The following is a 17015-nucleotide window of genomic DNA, read 5'->3' on the forward strand; positions in this document are numbered from 1 at the left end:
GTCCCTGTCTGCCATAAATCTGAAAGAAATCATTACCATAAGCCACACAAATTGCCTGCAAAAAAAAAAAGAGATTATTTTCTCCTCGCAATAATCTCTTTTTCCTCTGATTCCTTTCCCAGTTGGTGGAGTACCTAAAACTCAAACCGGACGGGCTGATTTTCTACCTGAGGGAAACCTGCCCCAACCCCAACATGCCAGGTGAGCTGATGTCTCTCAGTGCCATCCTTGGCCTTGGTTTACCACCGAGTGGGGCCAGTTTGAGCAGCGCCAACCCAAGTTTCCTTTATCGTGTCTAACCTTGCTCAGACCCTGGCAGTCTGGAGGGAACGGTGAGGTCTCTTCTCCTCTGGCAAACTGGGCAAGTCTCACATCATGTTGTCTGCTGAAAGTGGCCACTCTCTAGGCCTGGCTTAGGGTGGCCCAAAGACAGGAGCAGATGGGGGGAATCAGTGCTCCAAATGGAGTAGCCACTTCTGGTGCCAAACAGACGGCTTCTGAAAAATTACTTGCTTTTTAGGCAGCAGGAAACAACATGTCCTGCAAGTCTGGCTCCTGGTGGGTCTCTTGAGCTGAACACTCAAAACCATAGGTCACTTTGTCCTGGACCAAGTATCACAAATGTCACTTCAGAGCCTTCCCGTGGGACCCCTGCTCTCCTAGGCAGGGGGTCTGGGGTACAGCTCAGCCAGTCCATGGGACCGATGGAGACTGTAGGGCCCTCCAGTGGGCCTGCACCTCCCCTGAAGGCTGCTCTGGGAATAACGCCCACATCCAGGCCTGTTTCCACACCTTTTTTGGCTAAAGCTGTGGAAACTGGCCTTTGTAGGGGAGGGGATCAGACCCAGCCATCCACACAGTCCTTCAAGGACTGATGCTCTGACGGTGCTTGGGGCATAGGCAAACTCTTAATAACAACTTCTCTCTCCTGATTCCACAGCGTCTGCAGCACCGGTTCCACCAACCCACCCCTCTGTGAGCGTAAGTTTTGGGGAGGATCTGTTTGTTGGTACCTCAGTAGTTTAATGTTATTGTGTTTCAGGCTTGCTGATCAAACTCTGCTCTTCTTTAAAAGGCAATCATTCAAATGGAATATATTAAGCCCAGCTGCAATGTTGTCCCCTTTCCAGCTTGGATGGGGATGAGGAATAGCTGGGCACAGCTACCATTAGAGCTGAAAATGGTTTCCATTCATACTGCACTCCTTGCAACATGTGGGCCTGTCCTTGGGGAGCTCTCTCCCCCCTGCCCTCCTTGCCAGGCAGGAGCGAGGAAGACGTGGTTGGATTCTGGGAACACTCAGCCTTGCTGCTGGCCGCTGGCCTCTGGCCAGGTCTTTGTGCTCCCTCTGCGTCCCTGGCCTCGGGGTACGTCTGGGCTCAGTCACCGCTCTGAGTGCCGAGCAGTGTTGAAACCAGCTAGTTTGGGCTATACAAGCAGCCCATCCCAGAGCCCAGTGGAGGCTAAAGAAAGGCCTGAGCATTCACCCATCTTCTCAGAGAGCTTTCACAATCTGCGGTGGGCTTTCATGTTGCAGCCACTTCGCTGCAAGCAGCACTGGCATTCAAAGCTGTGCTGGACAAATGCGTACCATACCACTTTGTTGTTGTCTGCGTTTGGGACAGTGGCTGTTTACAGAGTCCGTGTGTGCTCACCGGGGCCACTCTTCAGGCAGGCAGGTGTGCTGGCTGCAAGCTGAGCTGCCTCTGGGCTTCCCTTCGCTCTCTGCCTCAAAACAAGCTGCAAAGACTTGGCTGGGATGACCCCTGCTGCTGCAGGAGACTTGTCACTTTGGGATAGGGAAAGCAGAGGGGGCAGAGAGCAAAATTCACCCCTGTGTGCATGCCCCTCGCTGCTTGGGTAAACACAGGGGCCTCAGCACCTCACCCTGCACAGCCCGCAGGCTGGGTTACTGAAGGCAATGCTGCACTCAGGCTCCATGGCAGTGAATCTCCCCAGGGTCTGATCCCTGCTGTGCAGCTGCAGTGGGGGTACCTGCCAGCCAGGACTGGAAGGGGTGATACCACTGCAATTTCTTGTGCCCGCCTCAAGGCCTTTTAAAGGAAGTCACCAGCTGGGGCTCTGTGGGCTGCAGAGGCTCCCCATCCCTCTCCTCTCCCATTTCAGACTGAAGCACTTTCCCCTGGCTGCATTATCCACTTTATCCTCACTTCTTTTCCAGAGAAACCTTGGGCCTCTCAATGCAGATGGATACACGCCAGAGCCTGTAGGTGAGCATCTTTGAAAGCCCTCTCCTCTTAACAGGAGAAGAGAGGACCTGGGGATGCCACAGGAACCATGGGGGTTACCTGACACATCTGTATCACCTTCTGGTCAAAGAGCAGTGCTACAAAGCCCCTTTCTTACAAAGGCACCCAGAAGCATCCCACCCATTTCAGGGCAAAACTGTTTGCCCACGCCCAGCGCCCAATAAATCAAGCCCTGTCCCATTCCCCATCATACCCAGTAAATCAAGCCCTGGCCCATTCCCCATTTTCCATCCTGCCTACTAAATACTCAGTGTATTCAGTTACATTTCAGTGGGGTGAAGTCATGCACGTGCCCAGGTCCTGCAGGGTCTGCTGTCTGGAGTGGGAATGCTCAAACACCTCTCCCCATCCTGGCTTCTTCAGCAGCTGTGACAGGAGAGACCATGGGTTGTGAAAGGAAGGGAGATGCCCAGGAGGGAGGCTTGAATGCTGGAGCTTGAAGGAGAATTGGCCAAGAGACTAGAGAAAACCTCCCCAACCAGTGAGGGAGAGAGGGACGGGGAAGGATATGTTGTTTACAGCTATTAAAAACTGTATCTCTCGGGAAGGTGGAGGAAAGTCACGCCTGCTACCCATGGACACTAGTGTCTACGAGAGCCCATACAGTGACCCTGAAGAACTGAAGGATAAGAAGCTTTTCCTGAAGAGGGACCACCTGATGATTGATGAAGTGGAATTGGGGGCAGGAAACTTTGGCTGCGTCAAGAAAGGAGTCTACAAAATGAGAAAGTGAGTGCTGCCCTGAAGGATGCCGAGGAAGCGGTAGGAGGATGCTCCAGGCTGAGCTCAGACGTGTCCCCAGCTATCCTGTTTCTAGCTAGATGGACCCTAAAGTGATAATGGGGTGGAGATGTAAGAGATACTCTGGAAGGTCAGTGATGACTTTCCACAGACTTTCAGTGACAGCCTCATTGCCCTGAGAGTGTAATCTGCACTGCACAGTCCCGGGCATAAGACTGCCACTTCTGAAGGCATTTGCTGGGCTCAGAGGAGCAAGTCCATGCTTCTGAGGTCATCTTGGTCCATGTCAGGGCAAAGGAGTGAGACTGAAGAGACGTGTGATCCTCTGTCATTGGTTGAGTTCACAAAGATGGCTTTTGCCCACTTTGTGCCTGAGTTTCCCCCTTGAAAAATGGCAATGACGATGTGGATCTCACTGTGTGAGATGATGCGCCTTCAGGTCTACACATGGCAAATACTGGCCTACACTTATAAGGGTGAGGTGATCCTTTTCTCTTCGGCCTTCTAGCAGGCCTGGGATACCAGTATTGTGCAGGGCTCTGCCAAAACAGGCTACCGAGATTGCCGTTGAGAGATCAAACAGTATCACATGAGAAGTGGTTTGCATTCCTGGCTGTGATACGGGAGTTCAGCTGCTGTTTAATTCATCCCATGTGTGTTCCTCTTGCGCCCTGTGCAGGAAGCAGATAGATGTGGCCATAAAGGTGCTGAAGAGCAACAATGAGAAAACAGTGAAGGATGAAATGATGAAGGAAGCCCAGATCATGCATCAGCTGGACAACCCCTACATTGTCCGCATGATTGGGGTCTGCGAGGCAGAGTCCCTGATGCTCGTCATGGAGATGGCTTCTGGAGGGCCACTCAACAAGTTCTTGTCTTCCAAGAAGTGAGTACTGAATAAAATGTGGCTGGCTGATTTTCTGCACTTCTCATCAAACTCCCTTCTGCCAGGGGAGCCTGGCTTTGTAGGTGGAGGGAAGCTGATAGCAGAAAGAGATGTCTTTTCATGTGAGGTAATAGGGACTGATGCTTCTGGAGCGGAGATGTCCACATTCATTCTCTCTTGCAGCTAGAAAGCTTGGAGGTGACTGTGGTGTGGCGAATAATGGCAGATCTTTTATTACTGCATTGTCCTTTCATCTTCCCCAGAGACGAGATTACAGTCAGCAATATTGTGGAGCTGATGCACCAAGTATCCATGGGGATGAAGTACTTGGAGGAAAAAAACTTTGTCCACAGGGACCTGGCAGCCAGAAATGTCCTGCTGGTCAACCAGCATTATGCCAAGATCAGTGACTTTGGACTCTCCAAGGCTCTTGGCGCTGATGACAGCTACTACAAGGTAAGTGTAAGCACAGCGAAGCATCCCGATAGCTAGCAGGAGCACTCCTAACTGGGGGGCTGAGACCCCCAGAGGCAGGGGGGTCTGGACTCTTCCCAGGACCCCTGCTGCACTCTGGCTGGCCTCACTGCTGCCACATTAAAACGGGCTTTGCAAAGCTCCGTGTGGCAAGGAGGAAATTCAGACGGATGCAGAGGCAGTGAGGGGGATGCAGTGCAGTGGGATGACAGGAGAGAGGAGCCAGAGCAGAGAGCAGGGAAGAGAAGGTGATGAAGAGTGAGCCAGGGCTGATCTTCCCAGCAGGTTGCACTGCGGGACAGCATCCTGCACCCAGGGATGGCTGAGCAGGGCCAGTGAGACAGCAGGGCCTGGGCCGGGGCTTGGGGCTCGGGGCCTTGAGCTCCCAGCCCAGGGCAAGGGGATTTTTTTCAGCAGCGTGGGATTGCATTTGACACAAACATTTAGCAAAGCAGAATTCCAGTTCAGCTCAGAGCAGTCTGTGTCTCAGAGTGGAAATGTTTCTCTTTGCTTTGCTACAGGCCAGGACAGCAGGAAAGTGGCCCTTGAAATGGTATGCCCCAGAGTGCATCCTCTATCACAAGTTCTCCAGCAAGAGTGATGTATGGAGCTATGGCGTGACCATGTGGGAGGCCTTCAGCTACGGGCAGAAACCGTACAAGGTGAGGCAGAGCTGGGTCCACCGCGGATGGATGCCACAGTCTCGTCTCTCACTCTATAACAGGCTGACACACACTGAAACTACAATTTCTGTTTCCTTGAGCGGGTGCTCTTCCCACTGTTGAACAGAGGGGAAAGGAGACAGGCTTGCTTCCACTTCACAAAAGGCACAAATTAGATTATTTGGATCCTGCAGCTTTGTGTTCATTTAAGGGAGAAGAAACAGAAAACAAAACAAATTAATCTGGGCTTGAATCTAAGCAGATCTTCTCTTTGACCCTTCTGCTCACTTGCAGAGCTGAAAAATCGGTTGCTCAGCCACTGCTCTGCTAAGGCTTGGGATGGGATCTGCAGGCTGGGCTGGCCACAATGCGAGACACCACTGCTGGGTGCCAGGGTTGAAAACAGTGACTGTATGGGGTGTGTGGTGCATCGATCCAAAGCATTACCCCAGGCCCAGCTCTCATCTGCCTCTTTAATCCTGCTGCCAGCTCCAAAAACATTAAAGCATTTTCCCATTTGATACTATCCTAGAAAATGAAAGGGCCAGAGGTCATCAGCTTCATAGAGCAAGGGAAGCGCATGGACTGCCCCACAGACTGCCCGGCAGAGATTTATGCCCTCATGCAGCAATGCTGGACCTACAGGTAAGGCTTTCAGTAGTTCAACTCGTTGCTGGGTGGCAGGTCCATGAGAAGAGCACACACTGTCTGGATGGTGGCAACACAAAGCAAACGGTGTCTCCTGCCCTGGCTTCATTCCATGGTCTATGATGAATGATGCTCCAATTTCGTTATTATCATACCCCTCCATTTGCCTGTACCAACCCTGGAAGATGTCAGAGCCTCTGCACCTTTGCCCCTTTCCATCCCAGAAAAGTCTCAGCCGCCCTCCTAAGCCCTGGTACAACTGGGCTCCTGTTCTTCCCCAAGTTCTTCTGTGCTTGGTTGCACAGTCCACTTTTGTCCTTCTGTTGACTCTATTTGTTCCTTTCTGCCCTTGCAGATGGGAAGAGCGTCCAGGATTTATTTCTGTGGAAAACACAATCCGCTCCTACTACTACAGTATTGCTGCCAAGACAGAAAATGGGCCAGAGACAGAGGACAAGTCAAAAGCAACTCTTCCTTGAGTTTCGCTCTCTACTCAACACACACCTTTCCCACATGGGACCTGGAAAGGCTCTCTGCGAATTTTTGCTTTAATCTCTCAAATGCCAGTTTTGTTTCTCAAGTAGTTCCAGAACTAAGAACCTGGGCGACGATGCTGTCACAGCAGATAAGGGCACTCAGCTGTGCCTCATGTCTCCAAACAGCCAGCCACGACTTACATCTCCAGCCTGACCCAGCACAGGACAGTACAGACAGTATTATAGTTCCTTCTTACCCACTTCCAAAACTATCCCAGGACCTCAGAGCTTAATGCCTACCAGGCTCACTAAGGATGAACTATGTTGGCTCCAGCAGACCTGGATTTTTCCAGATCCCTTAAAAAACAATTATTTCACAGGAAACCATGAAGTACACATTTCTGGTGAGGTTTGCATGGGGCAGGACCCAGGACAGGGAGCCATCAAGTCCCCTTCCCCTTGGCTTAGGGCAAGAAGCAGCTGGTGCTGCTCGCTCCCAGCAGAGACGGGGAGGAGCAGTGGGGCAGAGCTGCACGGTGCCACTGCTTTGTCCTGTTCGCACCCTGCCAGCCACAGCTCTTACACCCCAGGGCACTGTCATGTGCCTGTTCAGCGCAGAGCACAGTGTATATGCCCCCTGCATGGCTACAGCCCTCCAAGCTGGTTGTAACTCCTGAAACAACTAAATTCCCAGGACCCATTGCTCACCTCCTGGGTCCCATGTGGCCCCTCTGTGCTACTGAAATGAACATTTTGCTTTTCAAGCCTGAAAACTGATCACCCTGTAAATAAAGTATTCTATATTTTTAACATACCTATTACTCAGACTATTGAACTACCATAAATGTTTGCAACTGCTTCAAGCTAACAAGAAAATAATTGTAATTTCCCTCCACTAGGCCAGGGTTTCCCTCCTTGGTGCTCTCCATAACCCTGCAGAGTCACCAACCTGGTCACCCTTGGGCTGGCTTTACCGCAGAGCTAGAGCTTTCTTGCAGCTTTCTTGCAGCTACTGGCATATACAGCAGCTCAGCTGAGTCCACCGTGAAAACCCACCTATTAAGGCTTGTACTGGTCTACCCCTGCCCCTGGATTACCCATGTTGGGGGGACTGTGGTCTGCACTGTTGCAGAGAACAGGGTGGTTGTGAAGGCTGGGGAAGTGGGGGAAGCAGAAGATCAGAGCCCTGAGATACAGTGAATAGAAAACCTTATCTCTCACCATCTTCTGGTTATCCGAAAGCCACACAGTAGCTCACACAGAGTACCTTGTCCTGGAGGTAAAATAAACAGCTACAGCCCGGGCCAGGGCACAGCCCTTATCTAAAACCTTAATGGGAGGTGGATTTGATCTGAAGACAACGGTTCCTGGGGAGCATTCAGCTATGAGGCCTAAATTGCCCTCTCCGTGCAGCCTGTTTAAGCACTCAGAGAACTTAGGTCTGGTGAAAAACAAGTGTTCCCCTCTCCTTGCTTAGACTACAGCCTCTGGCAATACCAACTATTTACACGCCAAGGCATTTTCTCCCTCTAATTGTCCTGTATGCTTGAGAACTATGGACATATTATCCCTACCAGTAGAGGGGAAAACAGAGGTATCAGAGGGGAAAGTGGCTTGTTCCTGTTTGTTCAGTGAGTTAGTGGCAGAGACCAAAAAAAAAAAAAAAAAATTATCTCCTGTGTCATGTTTTCCTCCCAGAGAAAGCAGATATTTTGCTGGGAAAGAGAAGGTTTGATGTGCTTACTGCTTGAAAACCACTGCCAAAACATTTTGTTTAGACTTTTCTTTCGAAACAAATCCATTTTCCGGTTTGAAATGATTTCTCATTTTAAATTTTCAGCTAGCTTGTTGCTGGTATTTTTTCAAATGGGGAAGGAAAGTACCAGAGAAGTCATATCCCCAGAGGAGCTTCTGGTTTAGTTGGAGACAATTTCAAGCAAGTGTGTGTGCACACACCCTGACAGACAGAATGTAAATCCCTCGAGATCATGCCACACGAGTGAGGGGCAGGGGCTTCTCCTCTGGAAAGCCATCTAGGCTGTGGATGTTGCTCTGGCTGTTCCAAGAGCATCACAAAATGTCAGGAGTTGCTGTGGGGGAAAAAAGGGAGTGAGACAACCAGGACCTGAAGTCACAGGGCTCTGTGACTCCTGGATCTTTGTGACTCCTGCTTTTGGCATGCGCAAGGTCTGACAGTCACCCCCGAGGGGAATCTCCTTTGACTTCAGGCACTGCCTCCCTCCTGGGCATCCCCAGTCTGCCATTGCAGAAGGGGCTCAGCCCCCTCTGTAAGACACATCTCTGGATCCCACAGTGCAACGGCCCTGCAGACCGGAACAGTCCCTCCTCTTCCCCATCCACAGCATGGATATATTCAGCTCTGTCCTCTCTCCTCGCCAAATATTGAAATACTTTGTTGACTGATCCCGGAGGCACTGGGTGTTCAAGCAAGAGCTGTGTCACTGATAAGATAAAGGCATAGGCACAGACATAGGCACAGAGTTAGCACAGACTCAGAGCTCAGTGCCCTATGGCTGCTTCTGCTCTCCCACAAACTTCCTCAAATCCTCTCTTTTCTTACTGACCTCTCCTTACCTCCTTCTCCCCACTCCCCCCATTTCCCTCTGTTTTACCTGAATCTTTAAAGCTCTTCTGATTCTTACGCTCTCCATCTTGCAAGGGAAAAGATGAATTTCATCTTCTAACTAAGCACCTGCAGTGATAACATGAGACATGATAAAGTATCAGTAATCATGTCTGATCAACACTATGTAACACTCCATCATATCACCGATGCGCATCTATCTCATTCCAACCTATCTTATCACCAATAAGCCTATCTTATCACCAGTACATGCCTATTTATCAATTGCACTGCGATATCACAAGCACATACTGACCTTTCTATCTCTTTCAGCTATCTAGGCACTTTCATTTTGTTCAGCAGCACAGCAGCTACGTGACTAACACAGCTCTCCGCTCACTGACCTCTATATCATACCCCTAAGTAATTTACTGAACCATTGCAAAAGCACATTTTCAAAGCTTAGCGCTGGATATTTTCCCCTCTCTCCCCAAGAAGTGCTGCCTGTGAGGTTCCTCAGGGCACGGCTCAGTGCTGCCAGGGGGACTCCTGCTTTGCTGCTGGGCTGTCCTCTTTCCCATGAGCCTGGTCAGCAGTTAAGCTGCTCGGTTTTGGCTGCTTTCTGGGCCTTAGGTATTTCTGAATAGCAAAGAAGGCAGAACTAGAGGCACTAGGCAGAGAGAGGGGACCAGCCTGAGAGAAGAGCACTGGCAGGCTCCATGGCAGCTGTCTCCATGCACCCTTGCTGAGATGAGTTACTGCAGCACGCAGACCTGCTCCGTCTTTGGGGAAAGGGCACGTTTGCATTTTCAAGATCTCTGTCCTGCTGGATGGCTCCAGCTGTTGGCAACTTGGAGACACTGCAAGGGCAGGGCACAGACCTACTCACTGTCCTCACCTGTCTTGTTACGAAAGGTCTGGCAACCATGAAGTCACAGAATGCTTTGGTCCTGCCCTAATAAAATACACCTTAAAATCGCAGACTTCTTCATAAAAATCAGATGAATCACTGATCCTACACTGTCCACTTCTCTCCCTCCATGATAGGGGATCAGCTTGATTTTAACTACAGCGGAGGGAAGTGAGACAAGGCAAGGATACGACTTGTCTGTGGTTGTGCAGGGGCCTGGAAGAAAAGCTCCCATCCACCTTCACCTGTTTTCATATTTTCATCTCCAGATGATGTCTTCATTTATGTTCAAAGGCCTTCATGGTTCAGAGAAGCTGAACAAGCCAAATGATGCCCCAGCACAGAGTGACATCACATGCATCACTCAGCAGTGGCCCAGAATTAGCCAAGTCTTATTGTAGAGGCTTTTACCATCAACCCATTGCACATGAAGAAAAAAGGATGTGCAAGGCACTGGAAGATACAAGCCTAAGTGCAAAATTAGATGGTCTTCACTGACAAGAGGAGAGCAAGTGATGGAGCTGGTTTAGATATTAACAAGTATCCAAGTCCTGAGGAAAAGAAACTCTTTTCACAGCAGAAGGAAATTACTTATTTTGCCACCAAGAAATCTGGTAGAGCAGGTGAGACTTAGACTGAGCCAAAAGGCCCTTTCTTCTTTTGTCTCTAGTTTTTTTAATGTTACCTTGGTTTTACCCATCAGATAGAAAGCTCTGTGCTGGCAGAGGAAACTGTAAACATGTCTTCACAAGTGTTTTTTTTTGATCAGCAACAGAAATCTTGGAAAATAAGAGAGGTGCTGGTACTGGCTGAGAGGCTGTTGGGCAGCAGTAGGAAACTCAGCATTGCTCATCTTTTCTGGCTTCACACGATCCCATTTGAGGACAGGAGCAAGCTTGCAGCGTGAGGACAGGCACGGGGCCCCTGTCTGCCTGAGTGACCAGCCAGAGCCACAGCACAGAGTCAGGCCCTGCAGCGAGCAAGGCGATGCAGAGAGGCATCAGACAGACACTGTGTCATGAAGAGAGGCTATTTTTGTCCCTAGCTGCCAGCAAACAGTATAAGCAGTGACAGGTGGTTTCAGCAGCTAATTCTCTGTGTCAGTTTTTGTGGCCTTAAGCAATCAACTTTGATCAATGTAAGATGTTGCTCTGTTTGATTTGCACAGGCAAATCAGGGTACGGTGGCTGGTGTTCCCACTGCCTCTTCAAGGCTTCTGCTCTGGTAAGATGGCAGTTTCAGAGCCTTGTTCATAAAGCCTGGAGGACTTGTGGATACCCAGCAATTTGGCTCTCGATCGGAGGTCCCCTTATGTCCCGTCCTCCCTACCTCCTCAACTCACTGGCCCTCCCTGCCCGTGACCTCCAGCCCATGCTTCCACTTGCAGCTCCGGGACAGGGTGAAGCAGCCTCTCACAGAGCAAAGACTTCACAGTCCAGAGTTACTGGGTGTTGAAAGGTTAAATAACCCACTCCTTCAGTAAATATATTTTACTATTAAATTCATCTGTTAAGTAACCAACCAGTTTGTTGTTGCTGTTGCTGTAAAGGGTTTGCTTTTCTTCTTTGGTAGCCTGGCTGGGGCATTAGGCTGTCTGCAACATTGTCTGGGCAGCAAAAGAAAAAACAGCTCCAGAAAGAAACTTTATGAACTAAAATGGCATTTGATCCATTTCTGTCCTTTTTTTTTAATCAGATTTTGTCAGAAATGTTGAAAGAGGGTAAAATATAGGGTTGTCTGGACAGTCTCTGTAGGTACATTCAGCATATCCCAGCTGTGCCGAGGCCAGTGAGGGCAGCAGTCTCCAAAAAAGGTGACAGAGCTGGCAGAGAAATGAGAACAGTTTCCTTCCACCGGCAAAGCGTAGCTGCAGAGAGCCCTGCTGTGGCTGAAGGAACTTGTGTTCTGGCCTTCATGGGCTGGAGGGCTCTTTGTATGTGCTTCCCCTTGTAGATCAAAGCCTGAGCACATCCCCTGCAAGGTTCTGCCCTCCAGCAGAGTCCTTCTGCACCTCGCTCCCAAGGGACCTCAGCTCATGCAGGGCTGTGCAGGGACTGCTTCTCCAGAACGAAACCACGGCTGCAGGCCCAGCAGCTGCAGTACTGCTATTACTCACAGCATTCTTCAATAAACTAATCAATGTGGCTGTTTTGTGTCCTCCCAAACACTCCCATCGTTCAGAGTTTGGCTGTGCTGCTCCTAAAGCTTGTACATGTATGCGCTTGCCTGCAGAGCGATTTTAAGTCCAACTGTCCTCGAGAGAAGGCAGCTGGTGGTCTCGCAGTCTGTCTGAAGTCTGTGGATTTTTGCTGTTGGGAGCCCACCTGCATCTTGCATCAAAACCTGAATATATCCCTTGCAGATTCAGAAACAGTGGTGGGCTTGGCACAATGCAGGAAGGAAAGGCAAGGCTACGACAATGCAGCACGTTTGGCCTGAGGCTGAGCTTGGCTTGAGGTCCTTGCCCTCACTGTTGAAGCTCTAAGCTTGGCTGCAGAGCCTGTTTTGGTCAGGGGAGAGCTAGCCGGTGTGCTGCACCAGTGGCGGTGCCTCTGACGTGCAGAAGGATGGAGTGGCAAGCGACAACATTACTCAAACCCATTTCTCAAGTGCTGAGTGGCCGTTCCCAGTTTAGATTGGAGCGCAGGCCCACAAAGGCTCCCTGTCTGTAAAGCACCTACCAGCACCTCCCTGAGCTAAGGCTGGGGCTCAGAGTCCTGCAGGAGCTGAGGAGTTCAGCTGAGAGGCTGCTGACTGTCCCATCCCAGCTGAGGCAGAGTCAGGTATGGCTGCTCTTCTCTGCTGCTCTGCTCAGGACCTGCATCCCACCCTCCGAAGGTGGCAGATGGACCGTGGCAAGGAGGAGTGAGTGAGGCAGGCTGGCACTCACCAGTATGAACAGAGAGACAGAAACCACTGCTGCTGGCCAGTGATTGTTGCTTCTCCATGAGTCTGGTGTCTCTCACAGCCAAGACCCATGGGCTGCCTTCTCCCCTGGACAGGCCCACAGCAGGTCAGTAGCGTCATCAGGCTTGAACACAGGCCAAACACAGGGTAGGCAGCTGCCTCCACTCATAGTTAGAAGCTGGCAGGAGTCAGCACCTTGCCCTCCTTGCTGATTATGTATGGGCCACAGAACAGCAAATTCTTCATTATGCTCTCTGGTGCTGGAATTTGACTAATCCACAGAAACTCAGTCCCTCTCTTGGGAAGACTTCTCAGCATTGTGGTGAGGTTCAAATATTTCTCCCCCTGAGGATGCGAAGCACCAACCTCCCCATGCACATCTGAACTTCCACTGGCAACAGAGCAGAAGTACAGAGCAGGGTTATGCGGGAAGGACAGAAGAGACCAAAGTATTAGGGGACGTACTGTGGGTGGCAGTTGTGAGCAGACAGGGTAAAATGGGGAAGAAAACATCTCCCCCTGCTTTATTTTCAGAGCTTGCTCCTGGAGCTGGAAATCATGTTACCAACACAGATGAATGGACACCACCTTCTGCTGCATAAAACATGCACTACTGACAACTTGTTGTGGTTTAACCCCAGCCGGCAACTAAACACCACCCAGCCGCTCACTCACTCCCCCCCGGTGGGATGGGGGAGAGAATCGGAAGAGTAAAAGTGAGAAAATTCGTGGGTTGAGATAATGACAGTTTAATATGTAAAGCAAAAGCTGCGCATGCAAGCAAAGCAAAACAAGGAATTCATTCACTCCTTCCCATGGGCAGGCAGGTGCTCAGCCATCGCCAGGAAAGCAGGGCTCCATCACGCGTAATGGTGACTTGGGAAGACAAACGCCATCACCCCGAACGTCCCCCCTTCCTTCTTCTTCCCCCAGCTTTACACGCTGAGCCTGACGCCATAGGGTATGGAACAGCCCTTGGGCCAGTCTGGGTCACCGTCCTGGCTGTGCCTCCTCCCAGCTTCTTGTGCACTGGGCAGAGCATGGGAAACTGAAAAGTTCTTGACTAGTAGAAACACTACTTAGCAATAACTAAAACATCAGCGTGTTATCAACACTATTCTCACACTAAATCCAAAACACAGCACTATACCAGCCACTAGGAAGAAAATTAACTCTATCCCAGCTGAAACCAGGACACAACTATAATAACAGTAACTCTGAATTGAACGGCAAAGTAAACCATGGACAATTTCAGTGGGATGAAAAATCACGACGAAGGAATCAAAAGAGATTTTAAAAATAAAACATCCAACTCTGGGAGCCAGAGAGCATCTGGTCACAGGGCTGTCCCCATACAGGGAGGGAGCTGTGAAAGCTGGTACCTAACTGGTGTCTTGGCCTCCATGGGCCAGTCAGCTGGGAAAGCTTGTAGCCACAGAGCCAGAAAGTCCAGGGACAAGTAGGCAGATGGGTAAGCTGGCAGGAGTGGAGGCAGGCTTGCCCATCAGACAGCCTGCCCAAGGCTTGCTTTGTTTCCACTGAAAGCTTTGACGGAATCAAAACCTTTCCACAGAACATTTCAATTCAGTCTAATCAGCATTTTCAGATGGAAAACTCTTCTGTAGGAAAATTTCCATCCAACCCAAGTCATTTACTCCCAGGGCAAATGAGTATAATGTGGGTGTAAAGCACGGTCGTGTCAGAGATTAACAGTTGCCACATCCTTCGGCATGATGTAAATAGGGATGTGGTGTAACAGGTAATGGAGAACCAGCTCTCTCCCCAGACCTACAGCATTAGTGTGCCGTGTCATCCTGGACAAACTTAAGAAATTGATTTTGGCCCCGTGTCAGTGAATTTTGGGAAATAGGCTGTCATGTCAAACAGTCAAGAGCCCTGGACCTAAAGTAAATAGGAAATCCTGTCTCGGCCTGGAGAAGTATGTGGACATCCATCTCTGCCTTTTAGATATCTCTCTGCCTTTTTTGTTCCCCAGAGCAATGCTTTCCAGAAATATACAGTTAACCTAATCCTTTGCAAATTCGCTTCATTGTTACATGGCAATGCCCTACTCATTTGCAGTTTTAACACAGGATATTCTACTGTAGCAAATCTTACAGAAAGTAATGGTTTTATTTGCAAGTAAGAAGCATAGCAAGTACCTACGTGGGAAATACTAGAAAGCGCAGGCTTTAATTTCCAGACTGGGAAGCAGCATTGATGCTTTCTCCTCTAGCAGGAAAGATTAATAAACAAACTGGCTTAACTAATGGTGTAAAGCAAGGATCACAAACTTGGTCCTTTACCAACTCTGACACCAGGTTTGAGTGTAATATTTGCATCAGTGCAACTGTTTGATTATGTTACAACTTTCACCAGCATGCTTCCAAATGTGTATACAACCACATTGTTTAAAGGCTTCATAAGCCAGGACATTTTAGTCCCACTTCTGTGCAGGTGCTTATATTACACAGATACTATGGTGAAAGTGATAGTGTGATCTTTTTGGCACCTATGCAAGCCATACTTTCAAAAAAGAACTCAAGATCTTTGTGGAAATAAATAAGAGAATCACAAAATATACTGTCTTGCTCCAGCCGTTATAATAGAAAATTTAACTAGTGGATAGTCAAACACTTTAACAAAGCAAAATGAAAGTACTGATATGGAAAAAAATTGCAATGATTAATAAAAGATAAAACATATCATACAATCAGTGGAAAAGGGGAAAGCGGTATGTTTTGTGTGTTTGTGCTTCAACTGATATGAAGAGAAACAAGGATGGAAAAAGTGTTTTATGGACCATAAATGGGTTAAAAAACAGACACAGGAAGACAGATACTGAATCATGCTAGCAGTTCACCTAGTACAGCATCCATTTTCCCAAACGTAAAGCAGCAAAGAATCAGCGAAGAGAAAGAAACTGTACAGAAGCCTAAGACTTGATATTTAGGGCAGCCTGTTTTAACACCTCCAGTGCTGTTTTGGCATATTCAGAAAAATCACAAATATACTTACACTGGGAGGAGCTGCAAAGATATAGCAAAGGTGGAGAAGGATCAGAGAAGTTACTAAGTAGGAGCAGAAATAATTACATGGGTTCAGATACAGAAAGCGGAAAGTAAGGAAGTCTTTTTGTGATATAATATAAAATACCCAGAACAATCCACTCTTGGAGAGGGCTAGGAATTTAGCAAAGGGCAGTTAAGACTTTCACACAGTGAAAATTTCAGATTATATTCTGAGGCAAGTATAAACTATAGGAACCACACTTTAAAGGTGATATTTTAGTCCACTTTGCCATCTTTAATCTTCCATTTCAGGTAAATTCATCTGTTTCGTCTCTGTTAATGTGACTTCAGAAATGAACAAAAATCTCCCCTCTAGGTTTTCTTAATTAGGTTTTCTAAATCAATTACCCTACTTGATTGTAGCTTCCCCTAGTCAAAAACTCCTGCTCTTTTCACTATGATTTAGGGATTTTCAACCTTGCTTCTCTGAAAGGAGCCCCATTTGCTTCCCATACCCCACCTGTTTTGCCCTCCTCTACGCAGGGGTCAGAGCCCAGAAGAGGATGGAGAAAGCCAGCTTGCCAGGATGGAAAAGGGAGCTCACACTGATGGAGAAGAAGGACACAGCATCCATAGTTCTCCCTCTGTCATCAGGATCAGGATGCCTTAGCACGGTCACAGACTCTAGAAGACGAATGTAGGGGAAAACAGATTTCATAGGTAGAGTTCAAATGAAGAGGGAATTAAGTGATGGGAATTTGTGGAGATCATTCTTCCCAGAGAGTCAATGGAAGGAGGATGTAAATGTTCCTTTTGAGCAGTTTCCAAAGGACAACGTGACTTACAGTCAGAAAAAGTCTAATCTTCATTTTCCCATTCTGCACTTCGTTTTTGACCCTTCTAACTGCAGAATAACATCTCTGTGGCACATTGTGTGTGTGCAGAAATTGTCAGGCATGTTTTTGCCCTGGCATGTGTAGATAACATTTTGTGTGTGTGCCTATAGACACATGAACACAAGGACACTCGTGTACAGGTCTGTGTTTTTATGCACACAATAACAAAGGCTGTACTTTTGGTTGCATTGTTCGTGCACTAGCTATTATCTACCCAGAATGGAAACCTCCTAGTCCTTCCAACCTCGTAACTACAGTGAATGTGAACTCCTGGGCTCTCCCTGGTGTCTGTGATTTAAGTGTTATGAGAAAACCTATTTCTTTCCCCACATACACCCATCCCCTTCCCAACCTGTTCATTTTTTAAAACCCTGTTTACTTTATTGAGCTGCATGAACTGATTGATAAACTGCCCTGATGCAAGTAATGAAAAGTCTGTATTTCCCGTGTATTATAGTGACATGCTGCACAGGATGAGGCAGCATATTTCAAATCCAATTTTTGGTGATGTAGCAGTAAAATATACAAGTGGGTAAACTCAGCTGTGTTG

General features: G+C 48.5%; 1 protein-coding gene across 2 annotated transcripts in view; it reads left to right on the forward strand.

Annotated features, from left to right (window-relative positions):
• ZAP70 (zeta chain of T cell receptor associated protein kinase 70) overlaps positions 1 to 6934 on the forward strand; it is a 28760-nt gene extending 21826 nt beyond the window's left edge. For both annotated transcript variants that reach the window (XM_009471948.2, XM_087769052.1), the window contains exons 5-13: positions 123 to 201; positions 941 to 981; positions 2183 to 2231; positions 2819 to 2999; positions 3691 to 3897; positions 4161 to 4353; positions 4893 to 5033; positions 5566 to 5678; positions 6037 to 6934. In XM_009471948.2, the coding sequence (XP_009470223.2) occupies positions 123 to 201; positions 941 to 981; positions 2183 to 2231; positions 2819 to 2999; positions 3691 to 3897; positions 4161 to 4353; positions 4893 to 5033; positions 5566 to 5678; positions 6037 to 6160 (1128 nt within the window). In that variant the 3' untranslated portion in view covers positions 6161 to 6934. The remainder of the gene's footprint in view (positions 1 to 122; positions 202 to 940; positions 982 to 2182; positions 2232 to 2818; positions 3000 to 3690; positions 3898 to 4160; positions 4354 to 4892; positions 5034 to 5565; positions 5679 to 6036) is intronic.
• The last annotated feature ends 10081 nt before the right edge of the window (positions 6935 to 17015 follow it).

This window comes from Nipponia nippon, unplaced genomic scaffold (assembly GCF_047370975.1).
Source record: "Nipponia nippon isolate SJK-2023a ecotype South Korea unplaced genomic scaffold, ASM4737097v1 scaffold_31, whole genome shotgun sequence".
Lineage (NCBI taxonomy): Eukaryota > Metazoa > Chordata > Aves > Pelecaniformes > Threskiornithidae > Nipponia > Nipponia nippon.